The following is a 20,986-nucleotide window of genomic DNA, read 5'->3' on the forward strand; positions in this document are numbered from 1 at the left end:
TTGGCGCAAATGGGAGACTAAGGAAGTGATAGAAAGGAGCTACAAGGAGGTAGATACCTCTATGTTGCAGGAGAGAGGTATGGGTGACTGTCAGGTGAGGGAAAGGAAATGGACAGCCAATGCAGCATACTCTTCAATAATAAGTGTACCACTTTGGATACTGTTTGGGGGGGCGGGGGGGAGAGAGAACAACCTACCAGGGGAGCTACAGCAACTGGGTCTCTGGTACCGTGGCTCACAAAGGAAAGGTACAGAAGAGGACTGGAGTAGTGATCAGGGATTCCGTATTTAGAGGAGTAGACACAAAATTCTATGGGTGTGAAAGAAACACCCAGATGGCATGTTGCCCCCCAGATGCCAGGGTCAGGGACGTATTGGATTGGGTCCATTGCTTTCTAAAGGGGGAGCGTAGGCAGCCTGAGGTCTAGGTGCATATTGGCACCAATGAAATAGGCAGGAGAAAGGAAGAGGTCCTGAAGACAGAATTTTGGGAGGTGGGCAGAAAGCTGAAAAACAGGACCTCCAAGGTGGTAATCTGTGGCATACTGCCTGTGCCACATGCCAGTGAGGGTAAGTAAAGGATAACCTGGCAGATGAATGCATGGCTGAGGAACTGGTGCAGGGGGCAGGGTTTCAGATTTCTGAATCATTGGGATCTCTTCTGGGGAAGGACCCAAAACTGAGAGGGACCAATATCCATGCGGGCAGGTTTGCTAGAACTCTCAGGGAGGGTTCAAACTAACTTGGCAGAGAGTGGGAACCAGAGTGATAGGTCTGAGGATAGGGCGGTTGGTATAGAACGTGATGCCGTGTGGCATGCAGTGAGACTATCAGGAAGGACAGGCAGATGATAGGGCAAAATTGCAGTCATTGGGATGAGTTGCAGTGTAACAGTGGGACAAAGTGAAAAGGGTGATGAATACAGGACTGAAAGTGCTATATTTGAATGCATGCAGTATACAGAATAAAGTAAATTATCTTGTAGTTAGAGATTGGTAGCTATCACGCTGTGAGCATCACTGAGTTGTGGCTAAAAAAAGATCATAGTTGGGAGCTTAACATCCAAGGATACATATTGTATCAAAAGGACAGGCAAGTAAGGAGGGGGTAGGGTAGCTCTGTTGGTAAAAAATTAAATCAGTCTTAGAAAAGAGGTGACATAGGATCAGAAGGATGTAGAATCCTTGTAGGGAGAGTTTAGAATCTGTAAGGATAAAAAAGCATCTGATAAGAGTTATATACAGGCCTCCGAACACTACCAAGATATGGGCTACAAATTACGACAGGAGATAGAAAAGGAATGTCAAAAGGGCAATGTTACAATAGTCATGGGGTATTTCAATACAAGACCATAAGACATAGGAGTAGAATACTGCCATTTGGCCCATCAAGTCTGCTCTGCCATTTCATCATAGTTGATTCAGTTGACCTCTCAGGCCCAATCTCCTACCTTCTCTCGGTATCCTGTCTTGCCCTGACCAATCAAGAATCTATCAACTTCTGCTTTAAATGTACATAAAGACTTGGCCTCCACAGCTGCCTACGACAAAGAATTCAACAGATTTGCCACCCTCTGGCTAAAGAAATACTTCCTCAAATCCTTTTTAAAAGGACGCTCTTCTACTCTGAGGCTGTGTGCTCTGGTCTTAGACACACTCACCACAGGAAACATCCTCTCTATCAAGGCCTTTCACCATTTGATAGGTTTCAATGAGGTCACCCCTCATTCTTCTGAATTCCAGTGAATACAGGCCCAGAGCCGTCAAATGCTCTTCATATGACAAGATGTTCAAACCTGGAAACATTTTTGAGAACCTCCTTTGAACCCTTTCCAAATTCAGCACATCCTTTCTGAGACAAGGGATCCAAAACTGCTCACAATACTCCAAATGGGACTCACCAATGCTTTATGAAATCTCAACATTACATACTTGCTTCTGTTCTAGTCCTCTTGAAATGAATGCTAACATCACATTTGCCTTCCTCACCACAGAATTCAATCTGTAAGTTAGGGAATCCCGCACAAGCATTCTCAAGTCCCTTTGTGCCTCACATTTTTGTATTAGAAAATAGTCAACCCTTTCATTTCTTCCACCAAAGTGTATGACCTTACACTTCTCCACACTATATTTCATTGGCCACTTCTTTGCCCATTCTCCTAATCTGTCCCTCTTCTTTAGCCTCTCTACTTCTTCAAAACTATCGGCCACTCCACTTATCTTCATATCATCTGCAAACTTTGCAACAAAGCCATCATCTCAATCATCCAAATCATTAAAAAGAATATGTATGTAGATTTGGAAAATCATGTTGATGCTGGATCCCAAGAGAGAGAATTTGCAGAATGTCTACAAGAATGCTTTTTAGAGCAGCTTGTGGTTGAGCCTATGAGGGGAAAGGATATTCTGGATTGGATGTTGTGTTATGAAGCTGATTTGAATAGGGAGCTCAAGGTAAATGAACCATTAAGAGACAACGATCATAATATGACACACCTCACCCTGCAATTTGAGAGGGAGGAGCTAAAATCAGAAGTATCAGTATTAGAGTGGAGTATAGGGAACTACAGAGACATGACAGAGGAGCTGGCCGAAGTTGATTGGAAGGGGATACAAGCAGCGATGATGGCAGAGCAGCAATGGCTGGAGATTCTGGGAGAAACTCGGAAGGTTCAAGACAGATAAATTCCAAAGAAGAAGTGGTACTCTGAAGGCAGGATTACGCAACCATGACAGATGGATCTGGGCCTGTACTCAATGGAATTTAGAAGAATGAGAAGGGATTTTACTGAAAATTATCATAAGTTGAAAGGCCTAGACAGAGTGGATATGGAGAGGATGTTTCCTATAGTGGGGCAGTCTAGGACCAGAGGGCACTGCCTCAATGTACAGCGGGGGTTCCGAACCTTTTTACGCCATGGTTCCCTACCATGAAACAAGGGACATCCATTTAGAACAGAGTTGAGGCAGAATTTCTTTAGCCATGGGGGGGGGGGGTGAACTGTGGAATTTCTTGCCATAGGTGGCTGTGGAGGCCAGGTCATTGGGTGTATTTATGGCAGAGGTTGATATGTTCTTCATTTGTCAGGGCAAGAGGGAGAAGGCAGGAGAATGAGGTTGAGAGGGAAAATGGATCAGCTGTGATGAAATGGGGGAGCATACTCGATGGGCCTAATTGACTAACTATGCTCATATCTCTTATGGTCTTATGATTCAAGCGCTGGGATAAAAGGAAATGATTTGTAAAATACATTAGAAGTTCTCACTAAATCCACAAGGATTTCACATACTTCTTTCAAATTTTACCATTTCAGATTTAATTGCTTTAAATCCAGTGTGTACTTGTTAGTTAATGCAATATCTTTCTTGTTGCTGAACACCAGACATCCCTTTGAACTGACATCTGACAGTAACCTACACTGGAAAAGGAGAAACCCAGGCCAGAGATAGTTAGAACTTTATTGAAGTTTGATGGGTCACTTGAAGTCTACAAGTCAATGCTGGAGAATGATTCATTCATTAATGGGAAAGCAATAAAAATCTCAAATGTACATTCGATAAACTAGTTATTTGCTGAAACTGAAATCTGTATATTCTGTATCAATCTTTATGCTTTTCACTTTGTGTGTTTGCTTGTGGAATTGTTTTCTTGCAACCATCCACCCCGTTTCTTTTCGAAAGCAAAGTTTTCATTCCTTGATATTATTTTGTAGGATTTAGTGGCTAGGCAGCAACTACATGCAACCACTGCAAGATCTTAGTTTATGAGTTGATGCACTGCATTAAATCAGTTGTTCAGAAATTAGATGTCACAAGGGATTCCAGAAATGCTCCTTTATTAGATATTTGCCAATAAATATTGGTAAAGTATCAACTCCTATGTAATTGTGTTGAGGTACCAATTCCTTTTTCTTCTCTCCTTTTCCTCATTTTGCTGATTCGATTGAACAAATCATCAAAAGACCAAAACTGAACAGATTCTGTGTAAGCAGGTTCACAAACTCAGTAACGTCACTTAGTGTTTACAGCTATCCGTCAAGGAGCAAGAAAGTAATCTCATTGCTGCAGTCTTTTGGCGACCTGATTTGCAACACTTGTGCAAACTGGAACAAAGTGCACTTTTTCTACTCAAAAATAAATTTACAAGATTTCACAGTTTGCCTGTGTCACAACCATTGGTTTAATACTGAGCAGGTTAGATGTGAGGAAAGCTTGAAACAACAAGTAGAAAGGAGCTAAACATGTAAACAATGAGAAACACATTGTTCTGAGCAAAGACTACTTGTATGTGTCATCGAATATTGTACAGTTTCTGTTTTTCTACATTCTCCTGCTGCCTATTTTGTAGTTAACATTTTTTGAAGTGTGCACTAGTGGGTTTATAGAACATAAGCAACTTTGTGTTTGTTTCACTGGCCTGAAATATAATTCTACAATACTGAAAATCCTCTTTCCACCATTCAATACGCTTGAAGAAAGCATGTACTGCCAGCTGAAGGTTTATAAACTTGATTGACAGTGAACTCTCTTTCTGGTCCAGGGCTCCCCCTAAGGACTGTTTTGGCTCCTGTATCTTTTATTGACTTTAAGAGCTTCAGCTATTTACATGGTAGAAAATATTCCTTTTCTCTGATTTTGTTTTAAATTACACTACATCTGTTTGATAAAAAATAATGAATGATCGAAACAAGCTGCAGTTTAGTCCACTAAAACATCTCACACTCAATATTTTTGGAGTAGCTTCTTACCCTCTGCCAACAGATTTCTGAATAATTCTTCGACCCCTAAACACTACCTCACTATTCTGCTTTTGTGCAATTCAATATTGTAACTTATACAACACAATTCATGACAGATGTCAGCGATAATACACCCGATTCTGATCTCAGTGATCATTGATGATTGCCATGTTGGGCAATTTCATTTTTGTCACTGAAAGCTTTTTAAAAAATTTAGTCAGATAGGAATGATGGTGGAGTTTAAATGCTAACATGAATTAATGCAGCAGCGAAGTCATTCAATCAGTTAAGGACAAATCAAAAGAAAGATTTCTGTACCAAAGTTCGCAGTTAATGAAACAAACCATATAGCGAGTTAAACCTTTTTGAATTCATTTTCTGCTCCTCAAATTGGAGGTTAAAGGGAAATACATTTCAAAGTACACATTCTCAAATGAGTGTGTATTCAAGGGTCCTATGTGTATAACAATAATGCATGTATATAGCATATTGGCACGCACACTCAACTGGCACTTTATTCGGTACAGAAGTAGAACCCAGTGTGGTCTTCTGCTGCTATAACACATCCACTTCAAGATCAACACGTGTACTTGCAAAGTTACAATTTGACTATACACATCTTGTGGACATTAGGTGCTCTGTTCTTTTGCCATTGAAGGCAATTATGTGATTCTCAACAATTACCAATCGGATATCTATACAAACATTCAAAGAAGAACATCTTTCAGGAAAGGATATTGCAAAGCAACTTCTTTCTGCAACGGGAATAAAACTAAAACCCAAGTTTTACTGTAATGATAATATCAAACACCAGTAAAATGACTAAGCCACTATGTTTATACCCAGCAACAAAAGGGTGATGTTAAAAATATGGTTTTAACAATTAATCTCTGAACTCAGATTCCTGGTAGGCCTCAGCAGTTCCAGGGAAGTCTGTCAAGAGGAAAAGATTAACATTTACAAGTGATGATCTTTCACAAGTCAGTTCAAGTCTTGTATCTCACATTCCCAGCACCCAATTTTACTTCCTTCTTCTTTTCTAATATTTTAGATCTCATTTGCCTTGCCCTACCTATAGCTCTTTTAGTCCTGTCTTTCACTACCTACTTTTAGCTCGCACCATGTGTCACTCTGTCCTCTGTGTTGTATCCAAGGACTCCCCTCCTGCTCTTCACACCGTCCCCCTCTTATTCTGTCACCAAAGTAGTACTTCATTTGTTAGAGTCCCAGTTCTTGTGAAAGGTCAGTGACTTATTTACCGAGAGTAGGAGTTCCCAACCTCTTTTATGCCATGAAGCCTTACCATTATCCGAGGGGTCCATGGGACCTGGGTTGGGAACCCCTGATGTAGAGATACAGCAGGGCAACAGGCCCTTCTGGCCCAATGAGGCTGTGCTGCCCAATTACACTCATGTAAGTAATCTAATAATCCATACGTCTTTGGAATGTGGGAGGAAACCCCAGCACTTGGAGGAAACCCAGGTGATCTTGGGAGAAACGTACAAACTCATTACAGGCAGCAGCAGGAATTGAACCCAGGTCACTGGCACTGTAGTTCGGCGCTGCCCCAACGTGACATGTTAACTCTGTCTTTCTCTACATAAGCTACTTTACATGCTGAGTACATTAAGTATTTATTTATTTCATTTACAATTCGATTAGATTAGATTATGAGGACACGCAGTCCTCTTTTATTGCCATTTAGTAATGCATGCATTAAGAAATGATACAATTTGTTCCTCCAGAATGATATCACAGAAACACAAGACAAACCAAGACTGAAAAAACTAACAAAAACCACATAATTATAAAATATAGTTGCAACAGTGCAAGCAATACCGTAATTTGATAGAAAAACAGACCATGGGCCCTGTAAAAACGGTCTCAAAGTCTCTCAAAGGTCCCATCATCTCACGCAGACGGTTGAAGGAAGAAAACTCTTCCTGCCATGAGCTTCCAGCGCTGCAAACTTGCCGATGCAGCATCCTGGAAGCACCTGACCACAGTCCGACTCCGAGTCCGTCCAAAAACTTCGAGCCTCCGACCAGCTCTCCGACACCGAGCACCATCTCTGCCGAGCGCTTCGACCCCGGCCCCGGCAACAGGCAATAGGTAAAGCCGAGGATTTAGGGCCTTCCCCTCCGGAGATTCTCGATCACACAGTAGCAGCGGCAGCGAAGCAGGCATTTCAGATGTTCCTCCATGCTTTTCACGGCTGTCTCCATCAAATCAGGATTGTACACGGCATCCTACTTCACAAATACGATATCAATTCGGAGTGGCCACGCGTGCTGCGTCGCGCCGCCATTTTCTCCTCCCCACCTACTATATCATCCGGACTGAGGATAGTGATAAAGACCATTACCTGATTGTGAAACTTTTGAAACTACTTTGCAAAAGCAAATTTAAAATTCAATCCATTAAGACCATTATGCAAAGGGACACTAAGGTGGCTCCAGTCTACAATTCAATACGATGCCAGGTATTAATCACACTCTTGTTCTATAATCATAGCAATCAAAATGAAAGTCACAGCATATTATCTATTACAAAGCAGGAATTAATAGATCTCAGCAACACACACAAAAAGCTGGAGGAACTCAGTAGGCCAGGCAGTATCTTTGGAAAATAGTAAACAGTCAACGTTTCGGGCCGGGACTCTTCATCAGGACTGCTCAGCCCGAAATGTTGATTGTTTACTCTTTTCCATTAATGCTAACTGGCCTGATGAGTTCCTCAAGAATTTTGTATGTGTTGCTTGGATTTCCAGCATGTGCAGATTTTCTCTAGTTTGTGATTAATAAATCTCAAGTTTGGAGCTCAAGTGGTGAGTAAAAACTTGCTTCAGAACCCAATACTGACTTACTTTCCTTCCTTGTATTCACTTGGCTATCCAACATTGACAACATAAAATCAGCTGCAACATTTGTTTAGATTGTCACCTTGTATTCATTTTGAAATAACCAATGTTTTTCATTTAAAATTCAAAGGAAATGTTATTATTGAAGTACATATAATGTCACCATGTACAACTTTTAGCTTCATTTTATTGTGGGCATACCTACTAAGTCTATAGAATAACAACCATGACAGAATCAATGAAAGACCACCGAACTAGGATGTTCAACCAGAGTGCAGAAGACAGCAAACTGTGCAAATATAAAAAGAAGAAATAATAATAAATAAACAATAAATATTAAGAAAAAGAGATAAAGAGTCTTTTAAAGATGTGGGTACATTTCAATGATGGGGAAAGCGAAGTTGGGTGAAGTTTGTTCAAGATCCGATGGTTGAGGGGTTGTAATTGTTCCTGAAGCTGGTGGTGTGAGTCCTGAGGCTCGCAAACCTTCTTCCTGATGGCAGCAGTGAGAAGAGAGCATTTCCTGGATAGTGGTGGTGGTGGGAGGGGAGGTTCCAATGATGAAGGAGGCTGCTTTTTTGCAACAGTGTTTCATGTAGATGTGCTCAATGGTTGGGAGAGTTTTACCAATGATGGACTGGACCATATCCACTACTTTTTGTAGGATTTTCCGTTCAAGGGCACTGGTGTTTCCATACTAGGTTGTGATGCAGCCAGTCAATAAACTCTCCACTGCACACCTATAGATGTTGGTCAAAGTTTTAGATTTCATGCTGTAACTCCACAAACTCTGAAGGAAGTAGAGGCAATGCTGTGGTTTCTTTATAATTGCACGTACGTGCTGGGCCAAGTTCCCACAAAATAACAGCACCTATGATTTTAAAGTTGCTAACCTTCTCCACCTCTGATGAGGACTGGCTCATGGACCTCTAGTTTCCTTCTTCTGAAGTCTATAATCAGCTCCTTGATTTTGCTGACATTGTGTAAGAAGTTGTTGTTATCTTATTCTCACATTCAACTTTTTGCCCTTTAGTGATTAAAAAAAGGCAAATGTTCTCTCAGCTATGATTGACTGATTGCCAACACGAAATAGTATTAGGCAGAGAAGTTACAAACCTACTCAACATCACTTAAATCTTGTTCGGTTGATTAGTCTATGGAAACAAGGAGAAATTTGTATGACTTCTTTTATATTTGCATACTGGTACAGTAAATTAGTATTGTCAAAACATCCAGATATTCCCATAACAAAAACTGATTTCATACTGATAGCAGAGCTTAGTTTGAATGCAATGTTGGTAATGACCATCCGTTTTTCTCTTTACAGAGTATAGTTTGTACAGCAGGACTTACATGGTACCCACAACCTGAAATAATCCGCTGCATTAAATCATGTGAGGTAAGATTCTTTACATAATTGAAGGCTTTCATTGCAAACTTCAAAAATGCTCCGTGTTGCCCTATTATATTTACTACAATGGTAAAAGAAAATTTACTTTGAGTATTTAAATGTACACATGTGGACTTATGTCAAGGTATAGGAACATTATTGTTACCTTTATATGAAAAGTACAGCATTATCCATCCACAGAAGCTGGAGACCTTTTGGCAAAGGGTTTGACCATGGAAGTTCATCTGATGCACCTAGCTGACCAAACTGTTGACAAACATAATAATTGTAAAACTGAGCCTGTCTCAATGGGTTAGTAAAGAACCAGCTGCTTGTTTGAAACATTTATTAAGGTTCAGCTGCTTCTGCACGTCTTAGTAATAAGATATCATGCCTAATGTGACCCAACAATCTGATCCTGAGGTAAAAAACGTTGTGATGTATCAGAACTGAAATGTGGTGAAATACTTTTAAGTTCTATGCAGCGGAATATCAATTTTGGTATGGTTGGGCAAATGCATAATGTAATCCTTTAAATAAATAACCAGATCCTACAGAACATAATAATCATGTAAGAGTGTATAGTTAGCAGGGAGTTTAATGAACGAAATCACTCTCTAGGCTGTGGTATGAATTCAGCTTTTCTATCTCTTTGTCACCAGATACACTTCACATGCTGCCACACAGGTCTGTGTTTTGTTATAAAGAAAGGCTGTTTTACCTTTCTTAAACATGGAATACCTTTTTTGGAGATAAGTTTGTCAGCTGATAAGATTTCCAGACTACCTACTGTTATATTATAATTGCTCTTCTGAATGTGTCTCCTTGAAGAAAAGTGTATGCTACATAACGCAGCATGTTTGACTGCCACTCCATAAAGCAACTCAAACATCCGCTCTTTCCACCACTGTTGTTTTATGGCTGCACTGTCTTCTATCTACTGACATAGACTCCGACAGCAAGTTCTCAACACTTTTTGGGTGGACTCTACCACTAACTAAGGTGAGGTGCAGCAGGTGCATGGTAACGCATTATCATCAACCCCTCTAACTCACACACTAACCCTGGGCTGACAGTGAAAGCATAACCACAAGAGATTCCGCAGATGCTGGAAATCCAGAGTAACACCTACAAAATGTTGAAGGAACTCCACAGGTCAGGCAGCATCCATGGAAATGAATAAACAGTTGATGTTTCAGGCTGAGAAGGGATTTGGTCCAAAACATCAACTCTTTATTCCTTTCTATTGAGGCTGCTTGACATACAGTGAACTCATAGTTCCATGACATTAAAATGTACTGGATTTCCTCTTTTCATCCTACAAACTGAAAGCAGAAAGATCATTGACCTAATAAGTTAATTTTGTTATTCTCATCACAAGTGCTATCATACCTGCTCGATATTCCCAGTATTTTCTGTTTTTTCTCCATATCTCAAACATCAGCTGTTCTGTTTTTGCTTTTAAAATCTCAGGTAATGTCATGAGAAGAATAGTGAACACAACCAGAAGGATCGTAGATTTGGAGAATGTAGGCAGCAATATAGAAAGGCTAGGAAGCACTGAAGTCAGGAACTACATATTTCAAAGAAAACTTTGGATATTCAGGGCTAAATGTTACTTTACCTTTCATAAATTTTGTTTTTTTTTTAATTATTCCCAGCCTGACCTTTGACATGTTAATCACACCATCCTGGTCTCCAATAGGGTGGGATTATGCTCAACTTTTATAGTCATACTTTATTGATCCTGAGGGAAGGCATGGAATAACTTGCAATGGCCTCTCTTCCTACTTCTGCACCACGTCTCCCCAAAGAGTAATCCTTATCCACACCTTCCCCCATCTCTTCCCTATTTAAATGGTACCTGGACATCAGTATTCAAAAGAATCACGCAAGTCTCCACATGCTTGTGAACAACATCTGACTCACTTCACCATCATTCGCATTATTCTAGACATGTAGAAATTTTCCATCAAATCATGACAAGCAAGACTGAAGCCATTTATCTTTGACCACAACCACAAATTCATGTATTGAGCATTGCATCCACCTGCAAACTTGGAGCAGCATTTGACTTGAAATTTATTTATATCCCCGGATTAGCCAACTCATGGTTTCCACAGGTGAGATTCTGGTGTCTTGACTAAACATCAAAGTATCATAGCATTTAATGTTCCACACTCCTCAGAGTTCTCAATCAGTATTGACTAACTCCTTTCCGTGATCTCAAATGTCAATTCTGACTAGTATTTGTGAACTTTCTTTTGAGTTAACCATGAAAATCAAATTCTGTTGCAGATTTAAATGCTTGTTCTACTTATTCACTACATAAACAGATTGAAATATATATTTTATGCAGCCTGTTTAAACTTTCTTAATTTTAGAATGGTTTTACAACCATGGTCAAAGTTTAATGGCCCGTTCAACCTTAATATACAGACCAGGTTTTCCTCAACAGTGAAAAGAAGTTCAACTGCAAGTTCCTCCTCATAAATTAGAGCACTAGTAAGCAAAACCATCCATTTTGTCCTTCAGGGAATCCTCTGCAATGTATACGAATTCCTTTGAAGTTGCAGATCTTTAATTTCCTCTACTTCCTTCTGGAAAAATGTTGCCTATTCTTTGCACAAGTCCAGGTCCCCATTGTTGCAGACAATATAAATAGCCACATGGATGGGCTGGGGTAATCACTGCTCAACTTGCCAGCCCCACTCACTTCCCATTCCTCACACTGTAACATCTCTGAGGTGTATGTGTCTCAGTATTGATAGCTCTGTCAGGTGCCAACCTATCATTTATGGGGCTCAGTAAAAAAAAACCTTGCTATTCTAAGTGCGTGCCCAGATTCCTTCACAACATTTCCATTCAGACACTCTATTAATCTCACAAACTCAATGTGAGATAAAATGAAGCTTGCGACTCCTGCTCATAACTGCAGCAGTTTCCTGGGGGATAGGTATAGGTATGGCATGTCCAGTTTGGAGAACTCGGGGATGGAGACCAGAGCATAGAGAAATGATGCAGCAGAACGCTTTAATCATAGCTGATACGTTTTAATTGTAGCTGTGAAGGCATTTAGAGAGAGGATTTCCAAGGTAGACCAGTGAATGATTTGGTGGTTGGCAGTTGTGGCTGGCATGATGTGAAAAAAATGCAAGAAATGAGTTGATAAAAATGATAATAGAATATCCAGTGAACAAAATATTTTAAAATGCTGACAGAACACTTAGATAGCACTTTAAACATCAAGGGGTACGCCATAAAAGAATAGAAACTCTTGCTCTGATGGTGAAAGTACTCAATTCAAGGCGTATGCAGAAGTTGTAGATGATTGCTGTTCTTCATAAACATACTGGGCTATGCTTTCTTTTGACTAAGAGGTTTTCTTTCTCACTATATACAGTATATTTTCAATGAAAAGAGGTTTTCTTTCTTACTATATACAGTATATTTTCAATTCATTGACCATATACAATTGTGGTATTAGGAGCTGGCACTCAATTTATATATATCCAATTAATATCACTCATTGCAAGATTTACTTAAGCTCACTGAAACAAAATAATGGCAAGGTAAAATAAAACACAAACTATAAACTTACTCTAATGTCTCTCCAGGTTATAGAAGACCTGACTTATGGAAGTCCAGTTTACATAAATTCTCCCATAATTGTTAACCATTTTCAAGACAGTAAAGTCAGTTACAGAAATACAATTGGTTTATTATTGAAACATGTACTGAGCTATAATGTAAAGTTTGCCATGCATATTATACATACATATCAATTCATTACACAATACATTGAGGTAGAACAAGGTAAACCAACAACAAAATGCGGAATGAAGTGTTACAGCCGCAGAAAAAGTGTAGTGCAAGTTGACAATAAGATACAAGACCTTAATGAGATTGATTGTATAGTCAAGAGTCCATCTTATTGCACAAGGCAACCATTCAGTAGTCATATAACTGCGGGGTAGAAGCTGTCCTAGAACCTGGTTGCATGTGTTTTCAGGCTTTTGTATCACCTGCCTGATGGGAGAGGAGAAAAGTGATTATATCGGCTGCCTCACTGAGGCAGCAGGAAGCATAGACAGAGTCCACGGAGGGTAGACTGGTTTCTGTGATGTGGTCAGCTGTGTCTAGAATTCTCTGCAGTTTCCAGTGGTCAAGGGCAGAGCAGTTGCTATAGCGAGCAAATGCAAACATCTTCAGGAGTTATGGAATAGGGTTAGCAGGTAGTCCAATCAAAAGACAATAGGTCTTCAAAAAACGGTTTACATGGAACCTTCCCACAGTAATCAACAGATGCATTATCTTTAAGAATGATGTAGCCAGTTCACAGCGGGAGACCACTTAGGAGATTTGCTTTGGAAACTGGCAAGGCCAGCCTCTGCTATTTATCCTTGTTCCACCAGACAACGTATCCATTAATACTCTAAGACCTCAAAACCAGCCAATGCACATTGGACATTCTGATTCTGTTCCATTGTAACAATACAAGGAAGACATCAAACACATGTTCATGTTAATCTACTCCCTTTGAAAATGTTCTTACTTAGAAAGAAATCAGTTTACGTACAGTTCTGGTGGAAAGAACCCTTATGTAACCTGGGAGCTGCCTGTATTGTCCAATTTAGACCATCCCACTGCCAAAGTCTACCTTAGGATTTCTAAAACAGGTTCTTATAGCTTTCGAATATTGTATGTTTGCTTAATGCGGCTAAATTAAACCTTCCTATCAAATACTCCAACTATGATGCAAACTTCAAGTAACAACAAATTTTACACAAATATATTTAGTACTGTTGTATCAGTGGAAAATTATATGTATTCCTTAATATTTTGGTGGCTCCTTCACACCAAAAGGCAAACGTAAATTAGTGTAAATCAAATATATTTCATTGGGTAAAAGAAATGCAGTTTGGTTCTGGGAGGGTTAATATCATAATTTCAGAAGTGAATTCTTATTACCTGCACGGTAAGAGCAATATATAGTTACAATTCATAGATTTATATCTCCACTTATGGAGACCTCATATAGCTTTGCATTTTTTTTTGTACAAGAGCCAAAGAAAGCCCTATGGAAGGGATTTAGGGTAATGTGATGATTTACAATGCAGGGTCATAAATTAAATTCAGCTTTTCTGCCTGCAATACAGATTAGTAAATTTATTTTGTGATCTTAGTCCTACTCTGTTCTCCTTAATTGCTCTGAGACTCAATTTACCCAGTGCAGTGTGCATAAATTTAATCCAATCTTTCTAGGTCCTTTGTCATTAGCATAGCAAAGAGGCAGATTACTGATACGACATGCTTTGTGGACAATGCATATGTGCATATTTCCCACTTTACCCATCCTAACACACCCAGGTCTCCTCCCCTCTGCAAAACCCAATTGCGCTCTGGGATACAGAGTCATAGGTCTCTGTTGTGTTCTGGGAGTAACTTGTCCATGTGGCTATTGTACACAAGTGTTAGCAGTGAGTTAACCGAGATTTGTTAAACCATCACACTTACTGTAGTTTTGATGGAATTTGCAGTGCCTGTGCGTGCATTCATCTGGACGCACTTTCAGGGATTTTTGGATATCAATCCAGATCTTGGCTGGGGGGATTGGTCAATACTTCCATACCTCCCATAGGATACAAAACCAACCACATTACCCCAGCCTCTATATCAGTGACATCTGCTAACACCGGGGTAGAAATATGGGATAGGCTTGCTAGGTTACCATGTGTCAATGCACGTATTCTCATCATCAGTAATTTTTATTCCTTTCCTGATGTAACAAAAAACAGAAGGTCTTGGCATCTAAAAGGTCAAAGGAGGTTTCCAGGGCCGGGTGAAGGTTGGCATGCGATTGTGAACTTTGCAGGTGTACTGTGTGGGCCTGGATGTTCTGCTTAAATAGAAATCAGCAGCTATTTCCAGCTCAGAATTGAATTAGCAGACAAGCTCTCTAGAAATGCAGGACATGCATTCAACACAGGAATGATTTAACATATCCTTTGGGAGAGCTCACATAGTAATAAAATCCTTCATGAATGTAAGTAATGATTAGATATAAATAGTATGTGAGCCAAGGTTATGTATTCTCAAGGCAATAAGAGGCTAATTTTGCTTTAAATTTTAATGACAAAATAATGAAATCCATTAACTTTCAGTATTAAATGAATGCATTTACACCCAGACGGGAAACATGTCAGATCATATTTGACCTTCCTGATGAGATATGCAGAGGGAAAAGATATCTCCATTGACCCTGTTAGGGTGAGGGGAAAATAAAGGAATGTTTCTCCGGGGTTTCCTCAGAGGGAACATAGCTGGAAGCATTTCTCCATTCATGTTCCTGAAGGAATACAGTGCAGAGGATGAGAAGCAGAAAAGTAATTGCACACATGGTTCTTTTTCCTCTGTAAGGGTAGTGACAGTAAATATACATTTTACAAAAATGATTGCAATAGCATGATTGACAATTGGCTCATACGGCAAAATTCCATCTGCAGTCTCAGACCCAACCTTTGCAACACCCAGGAATAAAATTAAATGCTAATTGCATACCTGGCACATTTACATTGCTCAAAAAAGAACTAATGCCAAGTACTTAGTACAGATTTTATGATTTTCTTTTTGTCTCTTTCAGCTGCCTAGATGTATTAAAGGAAAACAAAATAATAAGCAATGAAATATCAGGTCAACAACACTAAAATCATTTCAAAATATTTACAATCATAGACTCATTGCTTAAAAAATACACCCAGTAGCCATTTTATTAGGTATCTCTTGACCAATAAAGCAACCACTGTTTGCTCATGATCTTCTGCTGCTGTAACCCATCTACTTTGAGATTTCACGTGTTGTGTATTCAGATATGCTTTTCTGCACACCACTATTGTAATGCATGGTTCTTTGTTCATTGAATTACTGTTGTCTTCTTGTCAGCTTGAACCAGTCCGGCTGTTCTCCTCTGATCTTTCTCATTAACAATTTTCTACCCACAGAATCAACTGCTCACTGGATGTTTCTTTTTAGTTATCACACTTTTCTTTATAAACTCTGGAGACTGTTGTGTGTGAAGATCCAGGAGATCTGCAGTTTCTGAGATACTCAAACCACCCTGTCTGGCACAACAATTATTCCATGGTCTAAGTCACTAATCATAGATTTTCACTATTCTGATGTTAGTTAGGTCAGAACAACAACTGAACCTTTTGGCCATGTTTGCGTGCTTTTATACATAAGAGTTTCTGTCACTTGATTGGCTGATTAGATATTTACATTAACAAGCAGATGTACAGGTGTACCTAATAAAGAGGCACTGTGTGCAGTTACTGGTTATGTGCTATTTGGCATGATGGAATGAAAGGGGGTCGGGCGGTGGGGGGAAGGAAAACAACCTTTCAAAAAAATCACCTTCTTCCTCCCCTCCACTATTTTCTGCCATCTTTTTCTGACTCACCTGAAGGCAGTGGCTCTTTTTATGAGGCACAGATCAACAATCATGAGCAAATTTGTAGCTAGTATCAAAATCATTTTCAGGCACAAAGCTCTGACTGTTTCATCAAAGGGAAGGTGGGAGAAGTCCTTATTTACAGTAGGAAGTTATACTCGATCTCTCATATCAACTCTAGTTTACAGTAGGCTCCTGGGAAAACAAATATGAATTCCTTGAGCCCGTGGATATTGAGGACAATTGTAGTTTGGTACTGAAATTACATTTTACTGCAGCTGTGTATTGAATTAGTTCTTCAAAAATACGTCTAACAAGTATTAAATTAGATAGAGATAAATTCTGTCCTGCTGGGTTGAGTAGAAATTCTGTACTTTTCTATTCAAGAATGTAATGTCTAAGCTCCTTCAATTGTCCTGTCAACTTTGCCAATCACTGACGACATCATCACATCTTAGAAGTTCTCAAGTACATTTACAAGTATGAGGTTGGTTTCAGTAGAAAGTCATTAATACTGGCCTCAACAGTGACTCCCTTTCCTCCTCCCCTCATAAGACTGCCTCCAGCCCCTCAAGACTCACCTGCAACTTTTACCTATTCTCCCAACTACCAAAGTCTCCAAACAAACCAGAAAGGAGCACGTGAAGCCAGGTTTTCTTTTCCAGTTACATTCCTTGTGATCTCTGCTGGTAAGTGAAGAATAGCCAGCAATGTTCCCTATTAAGGTGTGTGCACACAAATATCTTTTGCTACAAGCACACAGAGCAATTTAAATTGCGCACAAAAGGTTGTCACTCTCTACCTCGTTGGAATGTTAAGTATATTTCACGATCGTACACAATCACATTTCTCTTTCCAGTTTCTGTTGCAGACGGTGTTAAGAACGTGGAGTTTGCGATGATATGTCTGGTTTATTTATACTGTTTTAATTGAAGAAATTATTCAGTGTGCACATGTTGTTGTCACAGGGAAAAAAACTGCACAGCATAAGAAATTATACTGGTCATTACAAATTAGAAGAACATTGATAGCCAGTGGTTGAATTAAAATACAGCTGTCACCACCAGTAAGCTGGGGGCGCACATGTGCACAGCCAGCATGCGTTTACCTGAGTGCGGAATCCAGTTGTATTTCATTGCACACTAGGCCCAAGGAAATTTGGGAATTTAGATGAGCCCATTCCAGAATTATGTCCACCACGGCTGAGTTTGCAATGAGGTTCCAGTTTGTAAATCATGGTTTGGATAGGTGCATAGGGAATGTCAAAGCTTCAGTGTGTGGGGAGGGTAGGAGAAGGGATGAAAAATGTCAGGACCGTGGTGTTTGGATTGGGTCACCTCTGGGTAAGTCGGTAGTTGGCTGGAAGTTCTATATGCTGAGCAGTGAAAATAAAGGTAAGTAAATAATACTCGGAGCTTATTTCCAGAAGGATCATGTGCCATTTTTTTAAACTACACACCAGGTTATGTTAGTCTATTTTAAGGAAGCCATAAGTGGGTTATAGAGGTCTAGAGAAGGGCTACTTCATTACTTCATGAAGAGGGAAAAGCCTGAATGAATTTTGTGCAAGTGACACCAAAACAACCTGCACAATGAAGTTCTTGATTAAATTCCTTCATATAGCACACAAAAATGTTGTGTTACAGAGTGCAATTTTCAGGCATTTGCTCTTATATGGTACCTTTCATAACCACAGGAGATGCAAAATCACTTTACTGTCGATGACTTTCACAGAATAAATCACACTGAACTCACAGGGAACCACGATAACAATTGGTCACCAAAGTCGGATGGACAATGGCAAAATATTAGTTTCCTTTTTAATGGTAAAGGGATCAGTTTCGACCAAAGGAGCTCAGCTCAAATTGAAATTAGAATTGGTATTTGTTCATTATTGTACAGTGAATAGCTTGTCTTGCATACTGTTCATACAGACTGCATTAGGTAGAACAAGGTAAAACATTAACAGAATGCAGAATAAAGTGTAAAGCGATAGAGAAAATGCAGTGTAGCCAGTCAATAAAGTGCAAGATTATAACAAGGTAGACTGTGAGGTTAAGAGTCCATCTAATCATACCAAGGAGTCATTCAATAACGGCAGAGTAGAAACTGTCCTTGATTCTGTGGTATCCAGTAGGAGGTGACGCAGTTTCTTAGGAAAGATCCTCATTTTTTCCAGGATACCAGTTGGCACACTACTTCTCCAGAATGGCCTATGCATATTAGTTTGTAGGCAGCCTGCTTCCAAGTTCTTCAGTTTGGTTAAATATTACATGTGACTACCTCATCACAAGCAGTCGACTGCACTCACAGAATGGCTTTGGCAAGTGGTGAGGCTGCACCCCCTCCCTACCCTGGCCAAGTTCCATTTCAACAGTTGTCAATCCTTTGCTCAAATTAAATGCTTGTTAATGTCTTTGCCTTAGATCTGTTCAGTCAAAATAATCACTCACAAATATAGACACATGAATGCACACACATTCATACTCAATCACACACACACACAAATACCACAAATGTATCAGTCAGTCAGTGGGTGCCGTCCCCAGTCCGCGGTTGGCGGCTATACACCTCCATCTTCTTCGATCTTGCAAATGTATATGCACAATTAAAAAAAAACAATTTAAAAGCAGGTAAGCAATTTATTGAAATTTAAAAATAAACATTGTTTATCTTTTTTTTTGGCAGTTAACATTTTCTCCATTCATTTAATTTGGGTTAATGTGCTTTCATCCAGTTTAACCTAGAGTAGTTTTGGCAGTTCCTCTCAGGCTGGGTGAGACTAGAACGAGAGGTCATTTTTTTGTGTTTGTCCATCATCAGTGTCGATGAGGACCTTGACACCATTATGGTGGTGTCGAGACTAGCGCGTCATTTGGATTTAAGTGAGGGAGAGTTGTGCAGCGTCAGCCTCACTCCCTTCCCAATTCCCATCTGGATCCAGTGGTAAGACGGAGTCGAGACGGCTGGAGATGGGACTAGGCGCAGTGGATGACCAGGAAGTCTTCTGTGTCTTGTCCTGCTCTACACGTTCCACGACGCTTGCAGAGACCGCCTTCTTGACCGTTGGACCTTCCAGAGGTCTCGTCCGCTCAGTCCGCAGGAGTCTGTCTTCACATGCTGGGATAGACAACTCCCTATCTCACCGAGGGTTTGAGATCTGTCGGCTGCCCTCACCTGGTTTAGCTGGCTTGTCGAAGCCGTTGCCCGGGGTGTGGCCGCTGTTGCATGCAAACAGCTACGGGGAGCCACAGGTGAGAGCTGAGTGCCAGGTGGGGACCAAAGGTAAACTAACCACCTTGAAAAGGACACAACATGTTCCCCCACCAGAGGTGCTACCCCTCCCTGACACCCCATACTCTAGAGGTCATAGGTTTAGGGTGAAAGGTGAGGTACTTCAGGGGAATGTAAGTACATTGCTACCTCAAGAACGGTCATCTCATAGCCCAACCAGAAGCCCTGACTGAATGCAGAGCTGCACACCGTACTAAAAGCCCGGAGGCTGCCTTCCAGCCTGGACACAGAAGTTCTCAGAACAGCCAGAAGACACCTCATCTTAGGCATCAAGTGGGCAAAGGCCACCTGTGCACAAAAAATTCAGGAATACCCATCTGATAATGATCCCCAGCGAATGTGGCTGTCGATCAAGGGCATCACTGACTATACAAGGAAAAGCAACGTCAACTGTACCAATGAAGCCGCTCTTGTGATGCTCTAAATATCACTAACCAACGTGCTTACCAACAGAACTATTCCACGACAGATGCAACAGCATCTGTCATGCAACTGGCCCTGACACACCAAAAAATCAAGCACAGGCTCCTCCCCATCATCCTCAAAGCAGCTGTCCCCAGGGCCGTGTGCTGAGCCTACTGCTGTACACTCTGCTCACACATGACCGCACGGCCAAACACCTGAGTAATCATGTTCTCAAGTTCGCTGATGACACAACTGTGGTGGGGCCCATCACCAACAATGAAAAGATGGCCTAAAGAGAGGCAGCAGAGCTCGAGGCCTGCTGCCAGGCAAATAACCTCCTTCTCAATGTCAACAAGACAAAGGAGATGGTTATCAATTTCAGGAGAACTTGCTCCACTCACAACCCTCTTTACATCGGAGCCACAGCAGTGAAAATCCCGAGCAGTTTCAAACTCCTGGGTGTGCACATCTTGCTCAACCCCTCATAGTCCCAGAACATATCCTACAGAGTCAGGAAAGCGCACCAACACCTCTACTTTCTGAGGAGGTTGAAGAGATCTGGACGATGCACATCAATATTTACATCTTTCTACAGATGCGCAGCAGAGAGCATCCTAACATGCTGCATCACTGCATGGTACGGAAACAACAGGATGTCAAAACTGTCCAATGCATCACTGGCATCAACCTACTCTATCAAGAACATATACACAGAACGACGCAGAAAAGGGCCGTTAACATCATGACGGATCCCACCCGCCCTGCTCACGGACTCTGACTCATTCCCATTAGCGAGAAGGCTACATAGCATCCATGCCCAAACCACCAGACTCAAAAACAGTTACTTTC

General features: G+C 40.6%; 1 protein-coding gene across 1 annotated transcript in view; it reads left to right on the forward strand.

Moving 5' to 3' along the window:
- Positions 1-20,986, forward strand: part of LOC134359926 (pappalysin-1-like) — a 365,925-nt gene that overhangs the window by 264,126 nt on the left and 80,813 nt on the right. The window contains exon 20 of the mRNA XM_063073788.1: positions 8,926-8,997. Within this exon, the coding sequence (XP_062929858.1) occupies positions 8,926-8,997 (72 nt within the window). The remainder of the gene's footprint in view (positions 1-8,925; positions 8,998-20,986) is intronic.

This window comes from Mobula hypostoma, chromosome 21 (assembly GCF_963921235.1).
Source record: "Mobula hypostoma chromosome 21, sMobHyp1.1, whole genome shotgun sequence".
In the NCBI taxonomy this organism is placed as follows: Eukaryota; Metazoa; Chordata; class Chondrichthyes; order Myliobatiformes; family Myliobatidae; genus Mobula; species Mobula hypostoma.